The following is an 18,052-nucleotide window of genomic DNA, read 5'->3' as shown; positions in this document are numbered from 1 at the left end:
GATAGAACCCAGCAACCTAATACATTATAACAGTTTATGGCATTAATTGAAACTAATTGAAATTCATCTGCTATTACCTCTGTACTTTCCATGAAAATGAAAAGTAGGATGAAAGTAAAGCACAAAAAAATACACCGCCTTGATGGCCCAAAATGGCTCAATTATTTTCATCTCTAGCTAAATACAGTTTACTGCCTTATTAAAAGCATGTTTGTAAGAAAAGTATAACATTAAAATTCCAGTGCATGAATCACCGAACAAAGCCTTTGTTATGCTATATCTAATATATTCTTCCCTTTTTATTTGACAGAGCAAAATGAGACGTGTCATAGAAATCTTATGCTTTGACTTCTAAAAAGTAAAAAGAGTATTTTCTGGTCTATTCATGAACATAATATGTTTTTTAAGTATGTGTTTATTTCACAATTTATTAATATTCTAGGGTATCTATTTAAAATTCTTTCATTATCTGGTTATTCCCTAAAGTTAATAATACAGATACAATGCCGATTAGAGGAGTTTTTAAGGAACATGTTATATATCTCCATCTGCAAATATAGTGCAGTGGTGTGAGCACTGGTTCTGAAATCAGATCTGGCAGGTCTGAGTTCTGATGAACCATCTACTGCTGTGTGACCTGGAGCTTGTTACTTAACCCCTCTGTCCTCAGTTTTCTGGAGAGCATAATAAAACTTTTCTCATGGGCCTGTTCTGATCTTACATAATCTCTGTTTCTTTTGAAGTGGAAAGGAACCATAATTCTTCATTAAAATACAATGGAATATGTAAATATACATACAATAATAAAATAACTTAAAATACATAAATTATAAAATGTAGTATATAATTCTTATTTTCTCTGGTCTTAAAATGCAATAACTGTAAAGAAAAATTCTTATTAATATCTGTGTGCATAAATCTTGAATTTACTTCTTATCCTCTTGAGATGTGAGTTCCTGGCCAGAATGCCAGATCGGAAAATCCTTCCCTTTTCTCCTTTCCAAGTGATGGTTTCCTTCCTGGAGAATCCTTCATCTTTACCTCTTGTGTGGGCTTGCCTCATTTTGGTGGTCACACAATCAGAGTTGCTGGTGTATTCATTTACACCTTCAACAAGAGTGTATCAGAAAGCACAAGCATCACCTTTACGTTCATGCCAACACTTCAGACGGCTGGTCTTAGTGCTTTTGCAGCCTGAGGTGGAGAAGTGACAGCTCACCCAGGTGGTGATGGGAATCATCACGCCCCCGCTTCCTCCCCAGCTGGGCCCCTCATTCCTTTGGAAGCTCCCTTGCACATTCTGTCCCAAAGGTCGTTGCAGGCGAGCGTGAGAGAGAGACTGGGTGCTCCTTCCTGCCAACTTCAATTCCAGGGGTTTTCACAAGGTCGTCTTTTCACCACCGTGCCCTCCTTGTACTATGCCTCCCGATTCTGCTCTGTACTCTCAGTAATGCATAATTTATCCCCTAGAAGGAGCAACAAAGATCGGCCTCCCATGAAAACTGGTATAGTTATATTCCGTTGCCCCCTATTGAAAATCCACCCAGACTGTTCGAATCCTGAGTTATCATTTGCCAGTTCAAAGTAGGGCCGCCCACCACTTCCCCTCTGTCACCCATCAGGTCAAGTGCAAAGACTGGCTGTTTCTTGTCTGTTAAGTAAACTGAGCTGCTGTGAAGAAGACAGTGACCAGATCTCTTAGCATAAAACTGATATCCAGGGGGAAATCCTCAGCTTTGCCACTCTGTTTCTTCCACATATGCATAGAAACTTCCAAAGAATATATGCGAAATCCCAACAAGATAAAGGAAGCCCCTGCAATGTGTCACCTCCTTCAAAATATTTGCAAAGACTCCGTGAGTTACAGAGCACCAAAGTGGTGGAAATGCATGAGCTGAATGAATCTTTAATGAACTGGGGTTGTCTGACCTCTTAAGCCCGCTGTAGATGACAGATGCCGTGGGTTCCACATACCCTGAGGCTGCCCCCCTCTCCTCCACCAGCCGTCAGGATGTTCTGCGCCAGCAGGACCCCAGCCACCCGCCTGGTCCACTTGGACTGGGACACGCTGTCAGACCCAGCATCGCCCTTACAAAGCCCTTTGCAGTGTTGTTATTCACGGCTCAGTTCCCCCACCCCTCCCCCACCTCACAACCACTTTTCTCACCTGCTTTTAAACTCTTGCTTGCTTCTAACTCAGCCAGCGATGGAAGAAAATCTACTTCTCTGAGGCGTTCTGGGTTCTTCTCTCTCTCTGCCCCCTCCCTTTCTTTCTCTGTTTCCTTCCCTCTCCATCTTCCCTCTTTGATTTGGCCCCAAATTCACCCAGCTGTCCGCAGCGTGATAGTTACCCAAGGGCTAACCTCCCTGTGAAACATCCTTGGTCCCTCGGTTTAAACCGCACCAACCTGGCAGCAGTATTATTTTCTACTGTCGTGTTGGAGGCACACACAGTTTTGGTTACATTTAGGATCGTGTAGGATTTCGTGGGCTAGAAGGGAAACCTAATAGCCAGATCTAACATGTTTCTGTGTTACAAATCTCAGGTACACAGCCCATCCTGTGGCTGGACTGGTATGTAGTGCCAACTTAATAGTGAACACCAGGTCGAAATACGTAGTAGGAAAACCTGGCCAGAGTGAGGGTGTTCTGCAGTAAATATCGACAGGCCACAAAGGGAAAGCCCAGTTAGTTTCGGATCAGCAAAAGCTGATGAAGCTCAAACACTCATCCGCGCATCTGGTCGGGAAACGTTTTGTCACACCCATTGCAGGCCAGGCTCTGTGTGAGGCCCCAGGGTGGGCAGGGTGGGCCTGAAGTCCTCTCCTCCCCCAGGTAAGCCAGGGCGTGTAGACGGCCGATGCAAGGAAGGCAAGGCAGAGACGGCCTCGGGCCTGCAGGGACCTCACCTGCCTGGGGCTGGACCTTCTGCTGGGGCCTAGGTACAACCACAAGCATAGGCCAGTCCAGGGGGCTTCAAAGGCCCTAGTTCCACCCCATCCCTGCTAGTAAAATTACTCTGATAAGTATAAGTAATCATATTTTTATACCTAGATTGATCTGTCCCGAAATGCATACATTAATAATCAGAATCTTTGTCTGCTAGCTTTTGTCCTGGGGACTCCCCCAAATATGTCTTTGCTTATCCTATGAATTATCTTCATGCTTATAGTTTTACTGTTAGCTTATGAAAAAATTACTTACGGGCATTTGCATGAAGCCAATGTTATTGGTAACAGTTCTAGATGTTACTGTTACTGGTAATAATAATAATAATGGATTGTGTATTTTTTTTAAGAATTTAGATAGGAGGCCAGGCCCAGAAAGAGAGCTGTTACCAGAGATAACTTTTTATTTTCTTTTGGCCACGCTGCACAGCTTGCTGGATCCCCGACCAGGGCTGGAACTCAGGTCCCAAAAGCAGTGAGAGCTTGGAGTCCTAACCACTGGACCACCAGGGAGTTCCTAGGATTGTGTATTAAAGTGACTGGCTTTAGGCCAGGTATATAAGAGTCACGAGATAAACAGGAATTGAACCTAAAAATTCTTTACAAAGAAAAAGTGGGAAATGATGTAGAAAGAACTCAACAATTGCACAAGGATAATGGAAAGAATAATCCCCCCCAGAGTGGAAACATGTAAAAGGCAAGGGATCAAACTAGCAAAGAATAACAGGCTGACTTTGTAACATTGGGTCTTATGTATGCGGAGGAATGTGATTTGACCTGTGACATGTTCTTATTTAGGTAGTAAAAAAATTATAATGAGATTTTATTCTGTTTTGTGGGTAATGAGACAATGTAAGTAAATAATCATATAAAACACGTTTAGGTGAAAAATTTTAGATGACATCACATAGGCATGATTTACTATGTGCCCAATACAACTGTGATTTTGGACCGTTGTTCAGCAAATATGTACACACACACATCCCCGCTGTGGGCAGAGTTTGCTTCACCCCCTTGGGCGGGTGCGGGTGTGGCCGCATGACTTGCTTTGGTCAATGGAACATTAGTGGATGTCTTGCAAGGAGAGGCTTAGAAAGTGTCTGAGCAGTTGTGCTTGCCCGCCTGTGCTCCTGCACAGCTCCTGAAAGAGAATATGCCTCAGGTCACTGTTGGTCCAGGGAGGATGAGAGAGACGTGGTGCAGATCTGACCCCAACCACAGCTTGGAGCCACATCAGCCAACATCAGTCAGCCCACAGACGTGTAGGCCAACCTGCAACAGGCTTATTGTTGTTTGGCATTGAGTTTGGGGGTAGTTTGTCATGCAGCATTATCGTGACAATAGCTGACAGTTACAATAACTGAAGTCTCATATTTGGGGGAGGCGTTTCGAATTAAACTAAAAGATAGACAAAACTATTTAGAAGTTAGCATATCTATAAATAAACGTCTAATTTAAATAGTAGAGCTTTTATGAAATGTATGGAAGTCCTCATCCTCTCCAGCCGCCTGCAATCTGTGGGCAACCCTGGCTAAATAACCCTGCATTGCTGGGGCTTCCATGAGCCTGTAATGAAAAAGCCCATCTCACAGAATAGTTACTAAAAGCCAACATGAAGGAGAGACTGGAAAAATATTCAACTCTGAGTTGCATGGGGCCTAAGCACTTAAATCTGTTTCACGGAAAATGAATATTGTTTTTGCATGCATATTTTAAAGGGGCAGAAGACCTCAAACCTATGACAGTTTGAGGTTCAAGTTTTGGCTCTCCTGGCAGGCTAGTTCTTTGTTGTGTCAGACCGCCAGGATTCATGTTGCACAGCAGGTGGGAGCCTCAATAATTTAAGCAAAATGTTGGCTCTTTCAGCCAAGGAAAAGGCAGCTCACCCAGGAATGCTGCACTAGCGCGTCTGAATAGGGCGGCAATCAGAGCCCCCAAATCGGAGCATCCTAGGGAAGCCGGGAAGGAAGGACCCTGCCCCTGGCTGCCTTGCCCCCTTGGCATTCCACGTTTGAGCAACGGGAAGTAGGGGAGGACTTTCCAGAAGCTCTTAACCTTAGGGAAGCCATCTGAAAGCTATTCTAGTTCCTTTCCTTCTAAACAAGTAAGACAAGCCGTTATACGTCCTCTCAATTTTGGATAGAAATAGATTTTTGCATAATTTATTCCACCAAATTGAGTAAGTACACTTGCCATTTATTTTGTCTCATAAAATTCCTCTTCAGATCATTTTATAAACAGGAGGAAAAAGAGAGGTAGATTGACAAACCTATCATTTTGTGGTAAAATTGTTACAGCTCGCCCGAAACGTGAGCCTACAGCAGTTTCTGTCTTTGTGAAGAGGTAATAATGCCAATTCAGTGTCAAAAACAGCATATAAATAGCATGTAATACATCTCACTCATGTAATAGGATCATTGGTCTTAAAACTTATATCATTAGTAGAAGAGCATATGTAATTACTTCTATAATATTTTTAAGAAATATAAATAAATCATATAGACTGTTACCATCAAAATGCTCTTACACAGGGGAAATCTCTCAAAGTCATTTTGTGATTTTATTTTTCCTCACCAAAAGAATACCTGTCAATCTCTTTTGCTAGGTCTTGACACATTAAATCCTAAAAATCAGAATTTGAATATAAGATTATCTGTTGCAAGCAGAATGTTCTAGTCTTTAGTTCTCAAAGAAGGAAAAATGTCCTTGAAATCAACATGATTCAACAACTAAGTATTAAAATATCCGTACCATCACGCACATGACAATTATTTTCACCATTGTCCTTTTCATCACTCAGGAAGAACTTGCATTTATTGCAAACTTCAGCCATTTTTCCTCTTAATAAGTCTAGCAAATAGGGAGCAAAAACAAGGCAAAAGGTTTTATTCTCACCAGTTTCATTTAGCATAATTTCAACTTTCAAATTATAGGAACATAAATGAATGTCCTACTTCTGTGTTAAAAGTACTTGACTACTTTGTGGGACGTTGTGTGCCCATTCTTTACTAAATTTTCTTGGTCGCTGTTGCTAGGTAACACCGCTGACCTCCCACAGCTGAAAAAAAATGAGAGGGTTGGAGGGAGCAATTCGGCATTATTAGCATTTGACTAATAAGGTTGTTGGGTTTTTTTTTTTAAACTATGTATCTAAGCATCTGTCCCCTTCTGTAGGGAATGTCATCATCTATGGGAACACAATTGACACATACACCACGGTGGAGACGCTCTTGAACTTGGGTGTGAGGGGCTCCTACATCCACCTGGTGCAGCACCCACCCACCTCCATCGTCACCTGCATCAACAACTACGCAGTGGAGGGCGCAGTGGAGGATGCGCTCCGAGCCGCGGGGGTGACCGTCTACCGGGATGCGGTCCTAGCTCAGTGGAACGATGGCCTGAACCCAGACCCCATCCACAGCGCCAGCTTCACCACACCCACCAAGCCCTTCCAGCTCCCTTGCTCCGTGAGTAGGTCCCCAGAACCTCACACACCGCCTTTGGGGGACTTGGGGTCTGAAAAGTGGTAGGTGGTGAATTTATAGTCACAGGGTTCTTTTTCCCCTAAACGTTCAGATTTTCTATTGCTGAGAAATGAGCCACCCAAACCGAGTGGCCTAAAACAACAACAGCCATTCCATATTCTCTCCCGTGGTCCTGGGGCTGGACCGGGCTCCCCCAGCAGCTCTCCCTGGAGGTGTCTCCTGGGGCTGACGTCAGACTGGGGCTGGGGCTGGAATCGTCTAGAAGGTGTGTTCACCCACTTGTCCGTCTGCTGGTGTCAGCTCAGCTTCAGGTGAGATTTTGACCTGAACACTTACAAGTGGCCCCTTCATGGGACTGAGCTTCCCCTCTGCATGGTGGCTGGGTTCCGAAAGCAATGGGACAGAGACAGAGAGAGAGACGCAGAGAAAAAGAGAGAGAGAGAGACAGCATATCTCCTTTCGTGACCTAGCCTCAGAAGTCAAGCTGCACCCTTCCACCGCATTCTGTGCCCTAGAAGCAGGTCACTAAGGCAGCCCACACTCAAGGGGAAGGGAACTGGACCCCACCTGTTCCTGGGCAGAGTGTCAGGGGGGCGGCTTTGAAGAGGGCCAGCCCCACTGAACGCTCCCCGTGTCCCGGGTACCATGCTGCACACTGGCAGTGTATTCTGTCCCCTCCTCACAACAGCTCTTTCAAGGGAAGCATCCCCACCTTACAGACGAGAACACCGTGGCTCCGCGTCAGCTGAGATCCCAACCCAGGCCAGCAGGGCCTCAAAGTCCATGCTGTGTCGACCTCCTAAGATTCTGGAAACAGCAATAGGGGATCTTCCCCCATGATGTATGGAGAGAGTGCTTTGCTTTGGGGCTTGTCACAGCTCAGCTCACACCCTGTTCAGGAGATGAGCAGAAGCCAGGAGGGAGGAAGAGGGGAAAGGGGCCAGTTGATGTGATGGAGAAGCAGGAGATCCCTGAGAGAGAGGGGGCTGCGGTCCGAGTGAGTGCTGGAGCTATGGGGGTCAAGGGCTGTGTTGGCGGTTGGGATAAAGGATGCCAGCAGCATCTAGTGGGCAAGCCAGCTGGGGAACCCCGTGGGGGCTCATAGCAGTCCCTCACCTGGCAGTAGGGGTGGGTCAGCCTAAGTCAGGGCTTCTCACCCAAGGGCCCCTATGGGCCACCCTCATCCCCCCAGAGTCTGGACTGGAGCTCAAGGCAGACCACCTGCACAGAGGGGGTTTCCCTGCCACCTGTCATTTCATTCTGATAACCCAGGGGGATTTCACATTCTGCTCTCAGTACCTTCATTTACTCCTTCACTCCACAAACATTTATTGGACACCTACTAGGTCTCAGGCTTAGTCCTAAGTGTGAGGGATATAGCAGTGAAAAAGACAGAAAAAGTTCATTTTATTTTAACATAAAAGTGACACCATCTACACATGTATGTCACAATACCTGTATAAGATAGGGAAAATCAACATCTTTTCACCAAAAGTTTCCTCCCAAAATGATGATCGTGGAAGATGTATGCCCAGGTTATCCTGGGCAACTCTGGGGGTGAACATATACCCTGCTTAGGGCGCATGGGTGCAGGAAAACCTCCCCCAATATCCAACTGAATACAGATTCTGTAGCAGCCCCTGCTGGCCTTCACTCTGCTGTCCAGGTCAGAATTGTAATCATGGCAAGGACATCTTGCAGATACTCTCAGCTGCCTTGATCCAACACACCTTCCTGCCCAAACTGCACCCTAAATGGATGAGTCGGACATTGGCCTGCTGTCCTCAGGTCCTGTCTCCAGCTTCCCCTGCTCTGCTCTGCACCATGACGAGGGGCCTCTACAGAGGACCCTCCCAGCCCGTTTCCCCTGACTCTCAGTAGGTTGGCCAACCTGGCAGGAGATTAGAAACTGGAAGAAGGGAACAGTCAGGGTATTTATCCCTCCTGATCGTCAGCTTTGGGTGGCATCTCTGCCAGGGAATTAGGAGACTTTTGATGGGCACGAATATATTCACGATCTTCACTGTGGCCATGTGGTCATGGTGTCGTGGGCTGAATTATGTGCCCCCAGAGAGGAGATACGGTCCTAAGAACCAGTACCTGTGGATGTGACCTTATTTGGAAATAGGATCTTTGCAGCTGTAGTCAAGTACAGAGAAGGTCATCCTGGTTTGGGGTGGGTTCGAACTCTAATGATTGGTGCCCTTACATGGAGAGAGAGATTTGATGACAGAGAGGAGGCCCATGAGGAAGAAGGCCCCATGCTGACGGAGGCAGAGATGGAGTGATGGCAGCCACAGGTCCTGGAGCAGCAGGGATGGCCAGCGCCCACCAGCAGCTAAGGAGAGATGAGGACCTCTCTGAAGTTCTCTGTCTAGCTAGACATTTGTCAATTTTATTGATTTTTTTCCCCCCAGAGAAACGGCTTTTGAGTTTGTTAATTATCTCCGTCATCTGTCAGTTTTCTCTCTCATTGATTTCCACTCTTAACAATTATGTTCTTTTTTCTGCTTGCTTTGGATCTACTTTGGCTTTCTTTTTCTAGTTCCTTAAGGTAGACCCTTAGGTCATTATTTGTAGAAGCATTTAAAGCAGATGTTCCTACTTCATATTTTCATCCACTATGTACTATTTATTCAGTTGGCATTACAGGAGCACGTGAGTTGTGTTTGAGAGGTCTGAGAGGTCTGTAACTCAGAACACGTGCTCCCACGGACAGTGTTGGATTTGCTGATCCGACGTTCACTCTATTCCACAAACCCCTATGTCCCAAATGTAACCGTAGCATCAATGCCTACGCCAAAACCATATAAAATAATATGATAGAGGTACTGATAGTCTTTAAAACGCAGTAAAACAAGGGCTAGTATATGTATGTGCCCCGTAATAAAAGAGTCGTTTTAAGTAGGAGAAAAACTGGGTAGGTAGAAGAACTTTGCAGGGATGCTGAAGGGAGCTGCTGAGCACTAATGGTCCTGTTTTTCATGCATAATTTCAATTCAAATCAAACGTTTTTCCTATTTTTCTGTGCGTGGGAAGTCTGTTTCTATAGAGATGGGAAACGAGTAGAGGAGGGAAAAAAAAAGAGGAGTAGAGAGACAGAAAGTTTCAGAGTCACGGACTCAGAGAAATATATTTTCCTGTGGTCACTGAGCAAGGTTATAAAACAGAAAAAAATTTAAAGAGGTTTGAAGGAAAGAAGCTGCCTGGATGGGAGTAATTGGGATAGGATTAGACATCTGAGTGAACAGAGACAGGGAAAAGGGCAAAGGCCCTGCCGGTTCCCTGAGGGAGAAGAAAGGACGTCATAGGGATGGTGGATCTGAGTCCAGTGCTGTCCAATAGAACTGTCTGTGATGGTGGAAATGGTCCATGTCTGTGCAGTCTAACATGACAGCCACCGCCACCTGTAGCTTTGGGGCATTTGAAATAGGCCACCACAACTGAGGGTCTGGATTTTAAATTTTGTTTAATTGTAATTAATTTAGATTTAAAAGTATATAGTCACCCATGACTAGTGGCTACTGCAGGCTCATTTGTGGCTCATTCCTCATTGGCACGCCATTCCTAGATGTAGGGAAGGGCATGGAAGGGGGTTACCTCTGGCTCAGGACAGCTGATTTCTGTACGTAACGAGGCAAGTGAGGTGGGTAGAGCTGGCGTGTGAAGGAAGCAGGGAGTGTGGTATCCACCAGTATGATGAGGACCCAGGTCATATGTTCATTTCTTAGCATGCTTTTAATAAGGTGGCAAACTGTGTTTAGGTAAAGCTAAAAATGATTCAGCTTAGCTACTTCAATGACAACTGAAGACTTAAAAACAGCTAACTTGGACTGCTTTAATGACTTAACATCAATATGGAAGATGATCTCCAGATAAGTACGAGAACACATTAAAATTTGGGCAGAGAGTGGAGGGGCCTGCAGGTACCTTGTAAATCTTCACTGAGTCAGCACCTGCCATCCCAGGGCAGGAAGTAACAAGGCAGGAGCCCAAACCTGGGGGGCACCAAGGCGGACGGGGCTTGCGTCCTCTCTGGGGCGTCCTGCAGGGAGAGACAGGCTTTCTGGGTTTAAAGGGGCAGGAATGGGGCAGCCTGAAGACTCAAAACTGGACGAAGTGACCCCAAGAAGGAACCTGGAGAGACCTAAGTGTCAGACGCAGGAGAGGAAAATGGTAGGAGGCTGAGAAGGAACGATTCGAAATGTCCGAGAATGAGAGGAAAGTGGTGTTTATGAATGTAAACCTCCTTACGGGGAAGAACGTGCTCTTGTGGGAGATATTCCACCACGTGGCACCCTCGCCTCTGGATGTCTAGATTGAGCAATTTGAAAAAAAAAAGAGTGACATTGAACGATCTTAATTTCTTCTGTGTACCAAAGATACACACACCATTATGACATACTGTTTGTAGATTTAGGTTTTCTTGTGTGCCCCAAGTAATAAAATAGAGACTCTTCACCCTGTTGGGAAGGTACAGTGAAGAGTGATAACTAGAAATAATGTGATTGTTCACTTTGTAGATGTTCTTCAGCTTCTGTGAGAAGAACGTGGATTACGAAACATTCAGAGCCTTCAACGACGCGTGCCTTGTCTACGACGGCCGCCTTGTGATAGACACCAACTTCCACACCAATGACATAGCCATCAGAGCTGCCGGCTCCCTCACCAAGTTCTCCAACAGGTATTACTCGAATGAGTGGACTCACAGCAACTTCAATTCCAAGGAAGTTGGCTTCCAGCTGGCAGCCGTGATGCTCAACCTCTTTGACCCGACCCTCGAGCCTGTGACTGAGCCGCCGGCTGACCTTGACCGCCTCATCCCCATGTACAGGGGAGCCAAGATCAAAGGTAGGTAGTGGGCCACCTTCATCCCTGTGACGGAGCCACTGGTTGGATCTGGACCAGCCAGCCCTCCGTTTCCTGTAGGTTTGGTGAGGAGGCGCCTGTGTCCCTCAGTGGGTTTGCACAGAGACACGGGAGGGCTCTCTTTTATGTTTAACTGCTTATTATGGACTTGACTTTATCACATCAGAACTGATGTGATAAAATTTTTCACATCAGAATGTGATGCTCACTTTGCATCTAAGGAAACTGAGACTAGGGGATGATGAGTAACTTGCCCAGAGGTCCCTCACAACTGGTGTAGGGTTCGATGCCCTGACATCTTACCAAACTTTCATTCTCAATATCAGTTGAGAGGTAAGGAGAACTTCCAAGCCTCCCGGGCTTTGGTCTGCTGTCTGGATGGATAAGCTAGACCATTAGCAGCTGTAAAACGGTCCAGTTTTATCCCCTCAGCTTTATTGACCCCTAAGGAGATCATCATATGAGTGACACGGAACTTTCTTATATTTGGGAGGTGGGAGTTACCCTTGAAAACAGCATCTTTGAATGTTGTGGATCTTCTACCAGAAAAATGCACATTTTACAAAACTGTTTACTTCTAGAAGGTTGATGGACCAACCCCCATAGTCACCCGTGGACCCCTAGGGGGTCTGTGAGCCCCAATCCAGTAAACAGAACATCAGGCTAAAGGGACAAAAGCCCTGTATTGCAGTCCTTGCGTTTATCTGCCCAACTAAATGGCCTCCGAGAGGTCGTGATCGCCTTCTCACTCTGGATGAGACCTTAAGGAAGGTGGTGGATGTGGGAAAGGAAGACAAGGCATGGGTGTCAGAGGCTGATCAGAGCTAGACCAGGCTCGGGCTTCTAGGGCAAGCTAGAAATAGTAACAGTTTCATAATACGAGTTTTCTAAAGCATTGAACAAGAACTTTGTTGATCTTCCTTATAACATTTACTTAGTATTTTGGTTACATAGTGGAGGAGGATGGAGAATGGGAACACCATGGCAACATTTGTAGACCAAAGTGTCGGCTGGCTTTAGCAGGCAGAGATGAGAATGCCACAAGTTATGGGAAATCAGGATGCACGGGATCAGCTTGGCACATCTTGGAACATTGGTGGCTATATTATGGGTTATAACGGCACATTCATGTTGATTTTATTAAATAAAATAAATCGCAGGGTGTTCCTTGCTAATAGAGGTACTTGAGTGGGAAAGTTTGAGTAGCATACACCACGGCAGGCATCTCTGGTTGTCCTGTGGTACAGATGTAAGCCCTGTTACCCAGTTGTTTCCCGACTGAATTAAAATGTGGAAAACTTGCCATTTCCACCAGGAGGCATCCTCCCTGGGTCGTACCATTATCTGCATATCGCCAAGCCTGCCATCCCAACCCTATTGGAGGTACAAATGGCCCAGTCTGATTTTGTAAGTATTATTCCTGAATTTCATTTTACTTTCAAATATAACACTTTGTTTATGGGGATAGGGGTGAAATTCTTAATTCAGTCTTTAGTGTAATGTATTGGTTCACGCATCAGAAAGCCATGTGGCAGTTTGGCCCCCAAAACAGCCCCCACTGACTCCCACCCCTTGGTATTCATGTCCTTGCATGGTCCCCTCCCACACTGACTAGGGCTGACCAGTGTGGCCAGCAGAATATTGTGGAAATGACAGTGTGTGACTTCCAAGGCCAGGTCCTGAAAGATAATACAGCTTCCAACTTGCACCCTCCTGGGTCACTGCTGCCATATTGTAAGGTCACCCAGGTGGCCCTTCGGGAGGTGCGCGTGGAGAGGGACTGAGGATTTCTGCGCCAGCCAGTCGTGTGATGAAGCCACCGTGGAAGTGGTCCTCCAGCCCTAGTCCAGCCTTCCGATGATGCAGCCCTGGCCAACATCTTGACTAAAACGTACAGGAGACCATGAGCCAGAATCCCCCAGATAAGCTATTCCCAATTTCTGACTCCCAAAGACTGAGGTTATAAAAATGTATTGTCATTTTAAGCCATTTATTTTTTAGAGAAGTTTTAGGTTCACATCAAAAGTGAGAGGAAAGTACAGAGATTTCCCATATACCCCCTGCCCCCGTTCATGCACAGCCTCCCCCATTGTCAACATCCCCACCAGGGTGGTACACTTTTTACAATTGATGAACCTACATTGGTACATAATTATCACCTAAAGCCCACAGTTTCCATTACGGTCCACTCTTGGTGTTGTACATTCTGTGGGTTTGGACGAATGTGTAATGACATGTACCCACTATTACGGTATCATGCAGAGTAGTGTCACTGCCCTAAAAATCCCTCTGTTCCACCTATTCATCCCTCCCTCCCTCCCCTGCAACTCCTGGTAACCACTGATATTTTCACTGTCTCCATACTTTTGCCTTTTCCAGAATGTCATAGAATTGGAATCATACAGCATGTGGCCTTTTCAGATTGGCTCCTTCACTTAGTAATTTGCATTTCAGTTCCCTCCATGTCTTTTCATGGCGTGATAACCCATTTCTTTTTAGCCCTGAATAGTATTCCACTGTCTGGATGGACCACAGTTTATCCATCCACCTCCTGAAGGACATTAAGCCACTAAGTTTTGAGGTAGCCTGTGATGAATCCATAGATAATTAAAATAACCACCTCTGTGGCAATAGTAAATTGCTTAGGGTCTGGGATGTCTGTCCAGGCCCCCCTGTCCTCCTGCCCTCCCTGGATGACACAGGAAGGGCCAGCGAGGTGAAGCTGAAGCTGCGTGTGCTTGGGGGTTGGGAGGGGCGTTCCCTGTGTTCAAGGTAACTAGAAAGGACGCAACATGGTTGGTCGGTTGGTGAGCTTCTCAGGTAAGATTATCGGACAGTTGGTCCCAACTGGTGTTTGTTGTCAACTGGGGTTTCCTTTCTGGTGCTTCATGTTTGCTTTTTCGTCAGTGAGGAAGACACTGGAGGTTGCCTGCTTCCACTCCCATTTTCTCATCCTGAATTTTTTTGAGGGTTAATGATCTGACTAAGTTAAAATAAGCACATCTCCCAGATTTCCTTGAGAATGAGGTCAGCCATGTGGCAGGTCCCGGCCAATGAGATGTAGTAGAAGCTGCTGGAAAATTCCGTAAGGGGGAGCAGACTCCGGATGTCGCAGGCTCCTGGCCCCTCACCGTCTCTCTTCGGGAAGTCAGAATCCCAGCTCTTCCGTCGACTTCCCATGGACTTTGGACGAGTTATCAACTCCTCTGCATTTCGGGGGTTATTAGGGATCCCATATAAAGTAACACTGCCTTCAAGGAATAAAACAGTGACCTGTCAGTGGTAGATGTTGTTAATTATAGTTCCAGAAAAAGAATGAAACCTGGTTCTTCCAAGGAAAGGATGGATGCTGTGTGTTTAAAACTTACTTCCCTTGGGCCTTTCCCAGATTCTTTCAGGTGTGTCCTGTATCCACAGTCTGATGCAAAATGTTCTTACAAGTAAAGAAAGGACCGTAGCGAATGGTGCTCCAGTCTGTACTGCTGTGTAACAAAACTTAGGGACATGAAGCAGCCATTGGATTCCGCTCACAGATTCTGTGGGTTAGGAATTCGGACAGTACACGGTGGGAATGGGTTCAAAAGCTAGGAAATACTGGACTTGGTTTCACACTGAACCAGATTCTTCAAGGACAGTGTGTGATTTCTGACATGCAGTGTCATTTATTTATCAACCACTGGTTCTTTCTCGGAATAAAGTCAGAGGAGGAGCAAAAGGGAGTTTTAGATAATGAGGGTTTTCATAAGAATGGAACTTGACTAGCTTCTTTGGCTGGTGCTGTGACAGTATTTGAGCAGGAACCCTGACTGTAATTAACCATTTTGCCAGGTGGGCCTCCTTTTTAATTAGTACAGAAGATCTAAACAGATTTTTTTCTCCCCATTTTATTCACCAAGAAAAAAAATGTAGGATGGTTCCATGGCAATCTTTCGGATTTGGAATTAATTTGATTAAGTAAAATTGTTGCCAAAATGGTCAGGCAGTCGCCTAAATATGGCCAGTGGATGGAGAATGGAGCCCACGGAGCAGTATTTCACTAGAGAAACTAAATTACTGTTCTCACAGCAAATGTAGTACAGATGAATCTCATCAGACTCGTGTAGCACTCACGCATCGGGATATGTAAGTAAGGAGATGCTTTAGTAATTCATGAGGTAACCCGACAAAAGGAAGACAGGGGACCCCAAGTCGTCTACATAATGAACTGATCCGCAGATTCCAGTCCACATGCTTTGTTGGCTTATACTCCACGGAATAAACAAATTTGTCACAACAAACTCTGCCTGGGTACCATTAAATTTAAAATTGTGTATTCATCGTGGGAGCTGGGAACCTGGTTTCTTGCATGCCGAGTCTGATTACCCCTGGGTCTTTCGTTTGGCATGAATTCCAGAGCCATATTCCAATCTTTGTCAAAATCATAAAGGAGCTCAAAAGGATAATTATATTCAGGGAAAAAGGAAGAGACAAAAAAAACAACACATCAGAACCCGTTACTCTGTCAAAATTTTAAACTCAACACCCAAATCTCCTAACAATTTATTCATATACTTAAAGGAAGAAACTAGCCACATCCCACAGAATTGGAAAGTGTATGAAATCATCATCGTCGTTAGCCCAGAATCCCTCACCGGGTGGCAGGGCTGGAAGCTGCCTTAAGTCCTTGTTTAGTGGAGTGATTTTCTGGAAGGATAAGCAGAAAGGGTCCTGGACTTCACTGGATTTTCCCATCTGTCAGCAACAGTGACTAGGAATGACCTCAGAAATTTAGATAAGTCTGCCCAGCCCCACAGGGGTAACTTGTGTCTGAGAAACCCATCTGTAGGCGACTTGCCTTTCATGTCAATGCAAACTATTTTGATGCCGCATGCCTAGGACGGCCCCCTGGTTATGTGATCGCAGAGCCAGATCTCATTAACGATGGTCACGGTCACTTCCAGAGTCAAGATGTGCTGTCTTTGCACCACTGGGCATTTCTTTCCTCCGTGTGCCTTTAAATTCAACCTTTAAATTAAAAAGTAAGGCCAACTCCCCTCCACCAAATAAACAGACCCACGATGACACATCACTGGAAACGATGCTGACGACACAGCCCTTTTAGAACAAGGTGACCTCAGAGGGCGTGTGATGCTGAGACACCAGCCATGGAGTCACCGTGGCCCTCGAGTTGAGGTGCTCAGAATCCACTGAATCAGCCCCCAAATACAAGTGCTTGTGAGCAGAGGGTGGGATGTTCAGTGAAACTCTTTGCCAAGTCAAAAATATTGTCAGCCACGTGGGTGGATCCCGAGATGTACCCCTCTGAGGCCTGAGTTCCCTTCCTTAATCACTCAGCATAAAGAAATTTCAAAGAGGAAGAGGAGAGTCCACGACCTTGTGGGATCTGCTGTCCACTGAGGCCAGGGAAACCTGGTGCTAAAAGTATGCTAGAGCTGTGGCCAGTGCCCCCTCTCCTGGACCCCCAGCCGCCCTACCAGCAAGGCCAGGGAGCAGCCCCTCCCCCAGACACTCATTCAACTTCACCAAGGCACCCCTGACTGCGAAGAGGCCTCCCCAGGGTCAACTTTACTTGGTGGCTCATCATAGCAAACGCTATTTCTGAATTAAATACACGCAGAGCTATGAAAGTGAGGAACGCGCCCCTTGCGAGCATCTCTAAGAATAAATACAAGACTTTAAAAACCATTTGAATTTGGCACCAGCAGCTTTAGTCTTAGCCCCTTCCATTAACATTTTGTTAAAATATTGACACAGAAACAAATAAATGATACCACTTATTTTTATGAAAATAGAATGATTCTCTACAAATTATAAAACATTATAAATTTTTATACTATACTTCTATAGTATAAAATGTACTGGGAACATATTTTCCTGTTATGAAATAACTCACCAATAATTTCTGTTGGATGCATTGCATCCAGATGTGTGCATATACCATTGTTGCGTTAGATAATACCTTACTCGGTGTTTTTTTAAACACTTTGCTATGGAGGTAGATTTCCTGTCTGTATGCATCCATCTGTATGATGCTGGACCTCGTGCACCTCCCTGGGGCGCTGTCCCCCACCCCCATCCTAAGCTGTGTTTGTTCTGTCCCCCAATCTCGTGCATATCCTTGGGGCTGGCCCAGGACTTACCTGGCATCCCTCCTGTATTTCTCACCTTGTGCCTGTATAGTTGGCTGGTTCCTCCTCAGGGCTTAGTCATGTGATACACAAACACCCACCAGTTGCTTCAATTTACTTAAAAATCCAGTTAATCCGTGTGTCCTTGTTTAGATAAAGTCCCCAGGGGATGTCCGGGACTCAGTAAATGTTTGGGATCAGTGCAGTTCAACTTGCCCTGGATTTCTAAATGCCACATTCAAGTTCAGAACAAAAGCTTAAATCTATATGCACTCAGGAGAGATTTACTGAGTGCTACTGTGTACTGAGTTCAGAGTCCAGAGGCAAAGTCTGTGGGTTCAGCCACCACCAGCCAAACCCAGGTTTGTCCATGGAGGTTCTGTTTGTTGCTGGAGCCAGTGGGAAGCATGTCTCTGGCTGGTCAGTCAGTGGCCATCGGGGGCTGAAATAGAAAAAGTGGTCATGACTGGGGTAGAGGGGCATCTTTCCTTGTCATCTGGGTTCACATGGTGGTTCAGCCAGTTTCTAGGGGACATAAAGCCATGAATCTACACCTTTCACAATTTACAAACTAACAGGTAGCCCACAGAACGGTCTATATATTTTCCATGAACTTGAACCT

At 45.6% G+C, this 18,052-nt stretch overlaps 1 protein-coding gene across 1 annotated transcript in view; it reads left to right on the top strand.

Annotated features, from left to right (window-relative positions):
• The window catches only part of CFAP61 (cilia and flagella associated protein 61), a 260,039-nt gene that overhangs the window by 195,574 nt on the left and 46,413 nt on the right, over positions 1-18,052 (top strand). The window contains exons 22-24 of the mRNA XM_079945951.1: positions 6,123-6,415; positions 10,957-11,284; positions 12,618-12,709. Coding sequence (XP_079802077.1) covers positions 6,123-6,415; positions 10,957-11,284; positions 12,618-12,709 — 713 coding nt within the window. The remainder of the gene's footprint in view (positions 1-6,122; positions 6,416-10,956; positions 11,285-12,617; positions 12,710-18,052) is intronic.

Source organism: Stenella coeruleoalba, assembly GCF_951394435.1.
Source record: "Stenella coeruleoalba genome assembly, chromosome: 15".
NCBI lineage: Eukaryota > Metazoa > Chordata > Mammalia > Artiodactyla > Delphinidae > Stenella > Stenella coeruleoalba.
The sequence above is the reverse complement of the archived record's forward strand: the minus strand, read 5'-3'. Positions and strand labels throughout refer to the sequence as shown.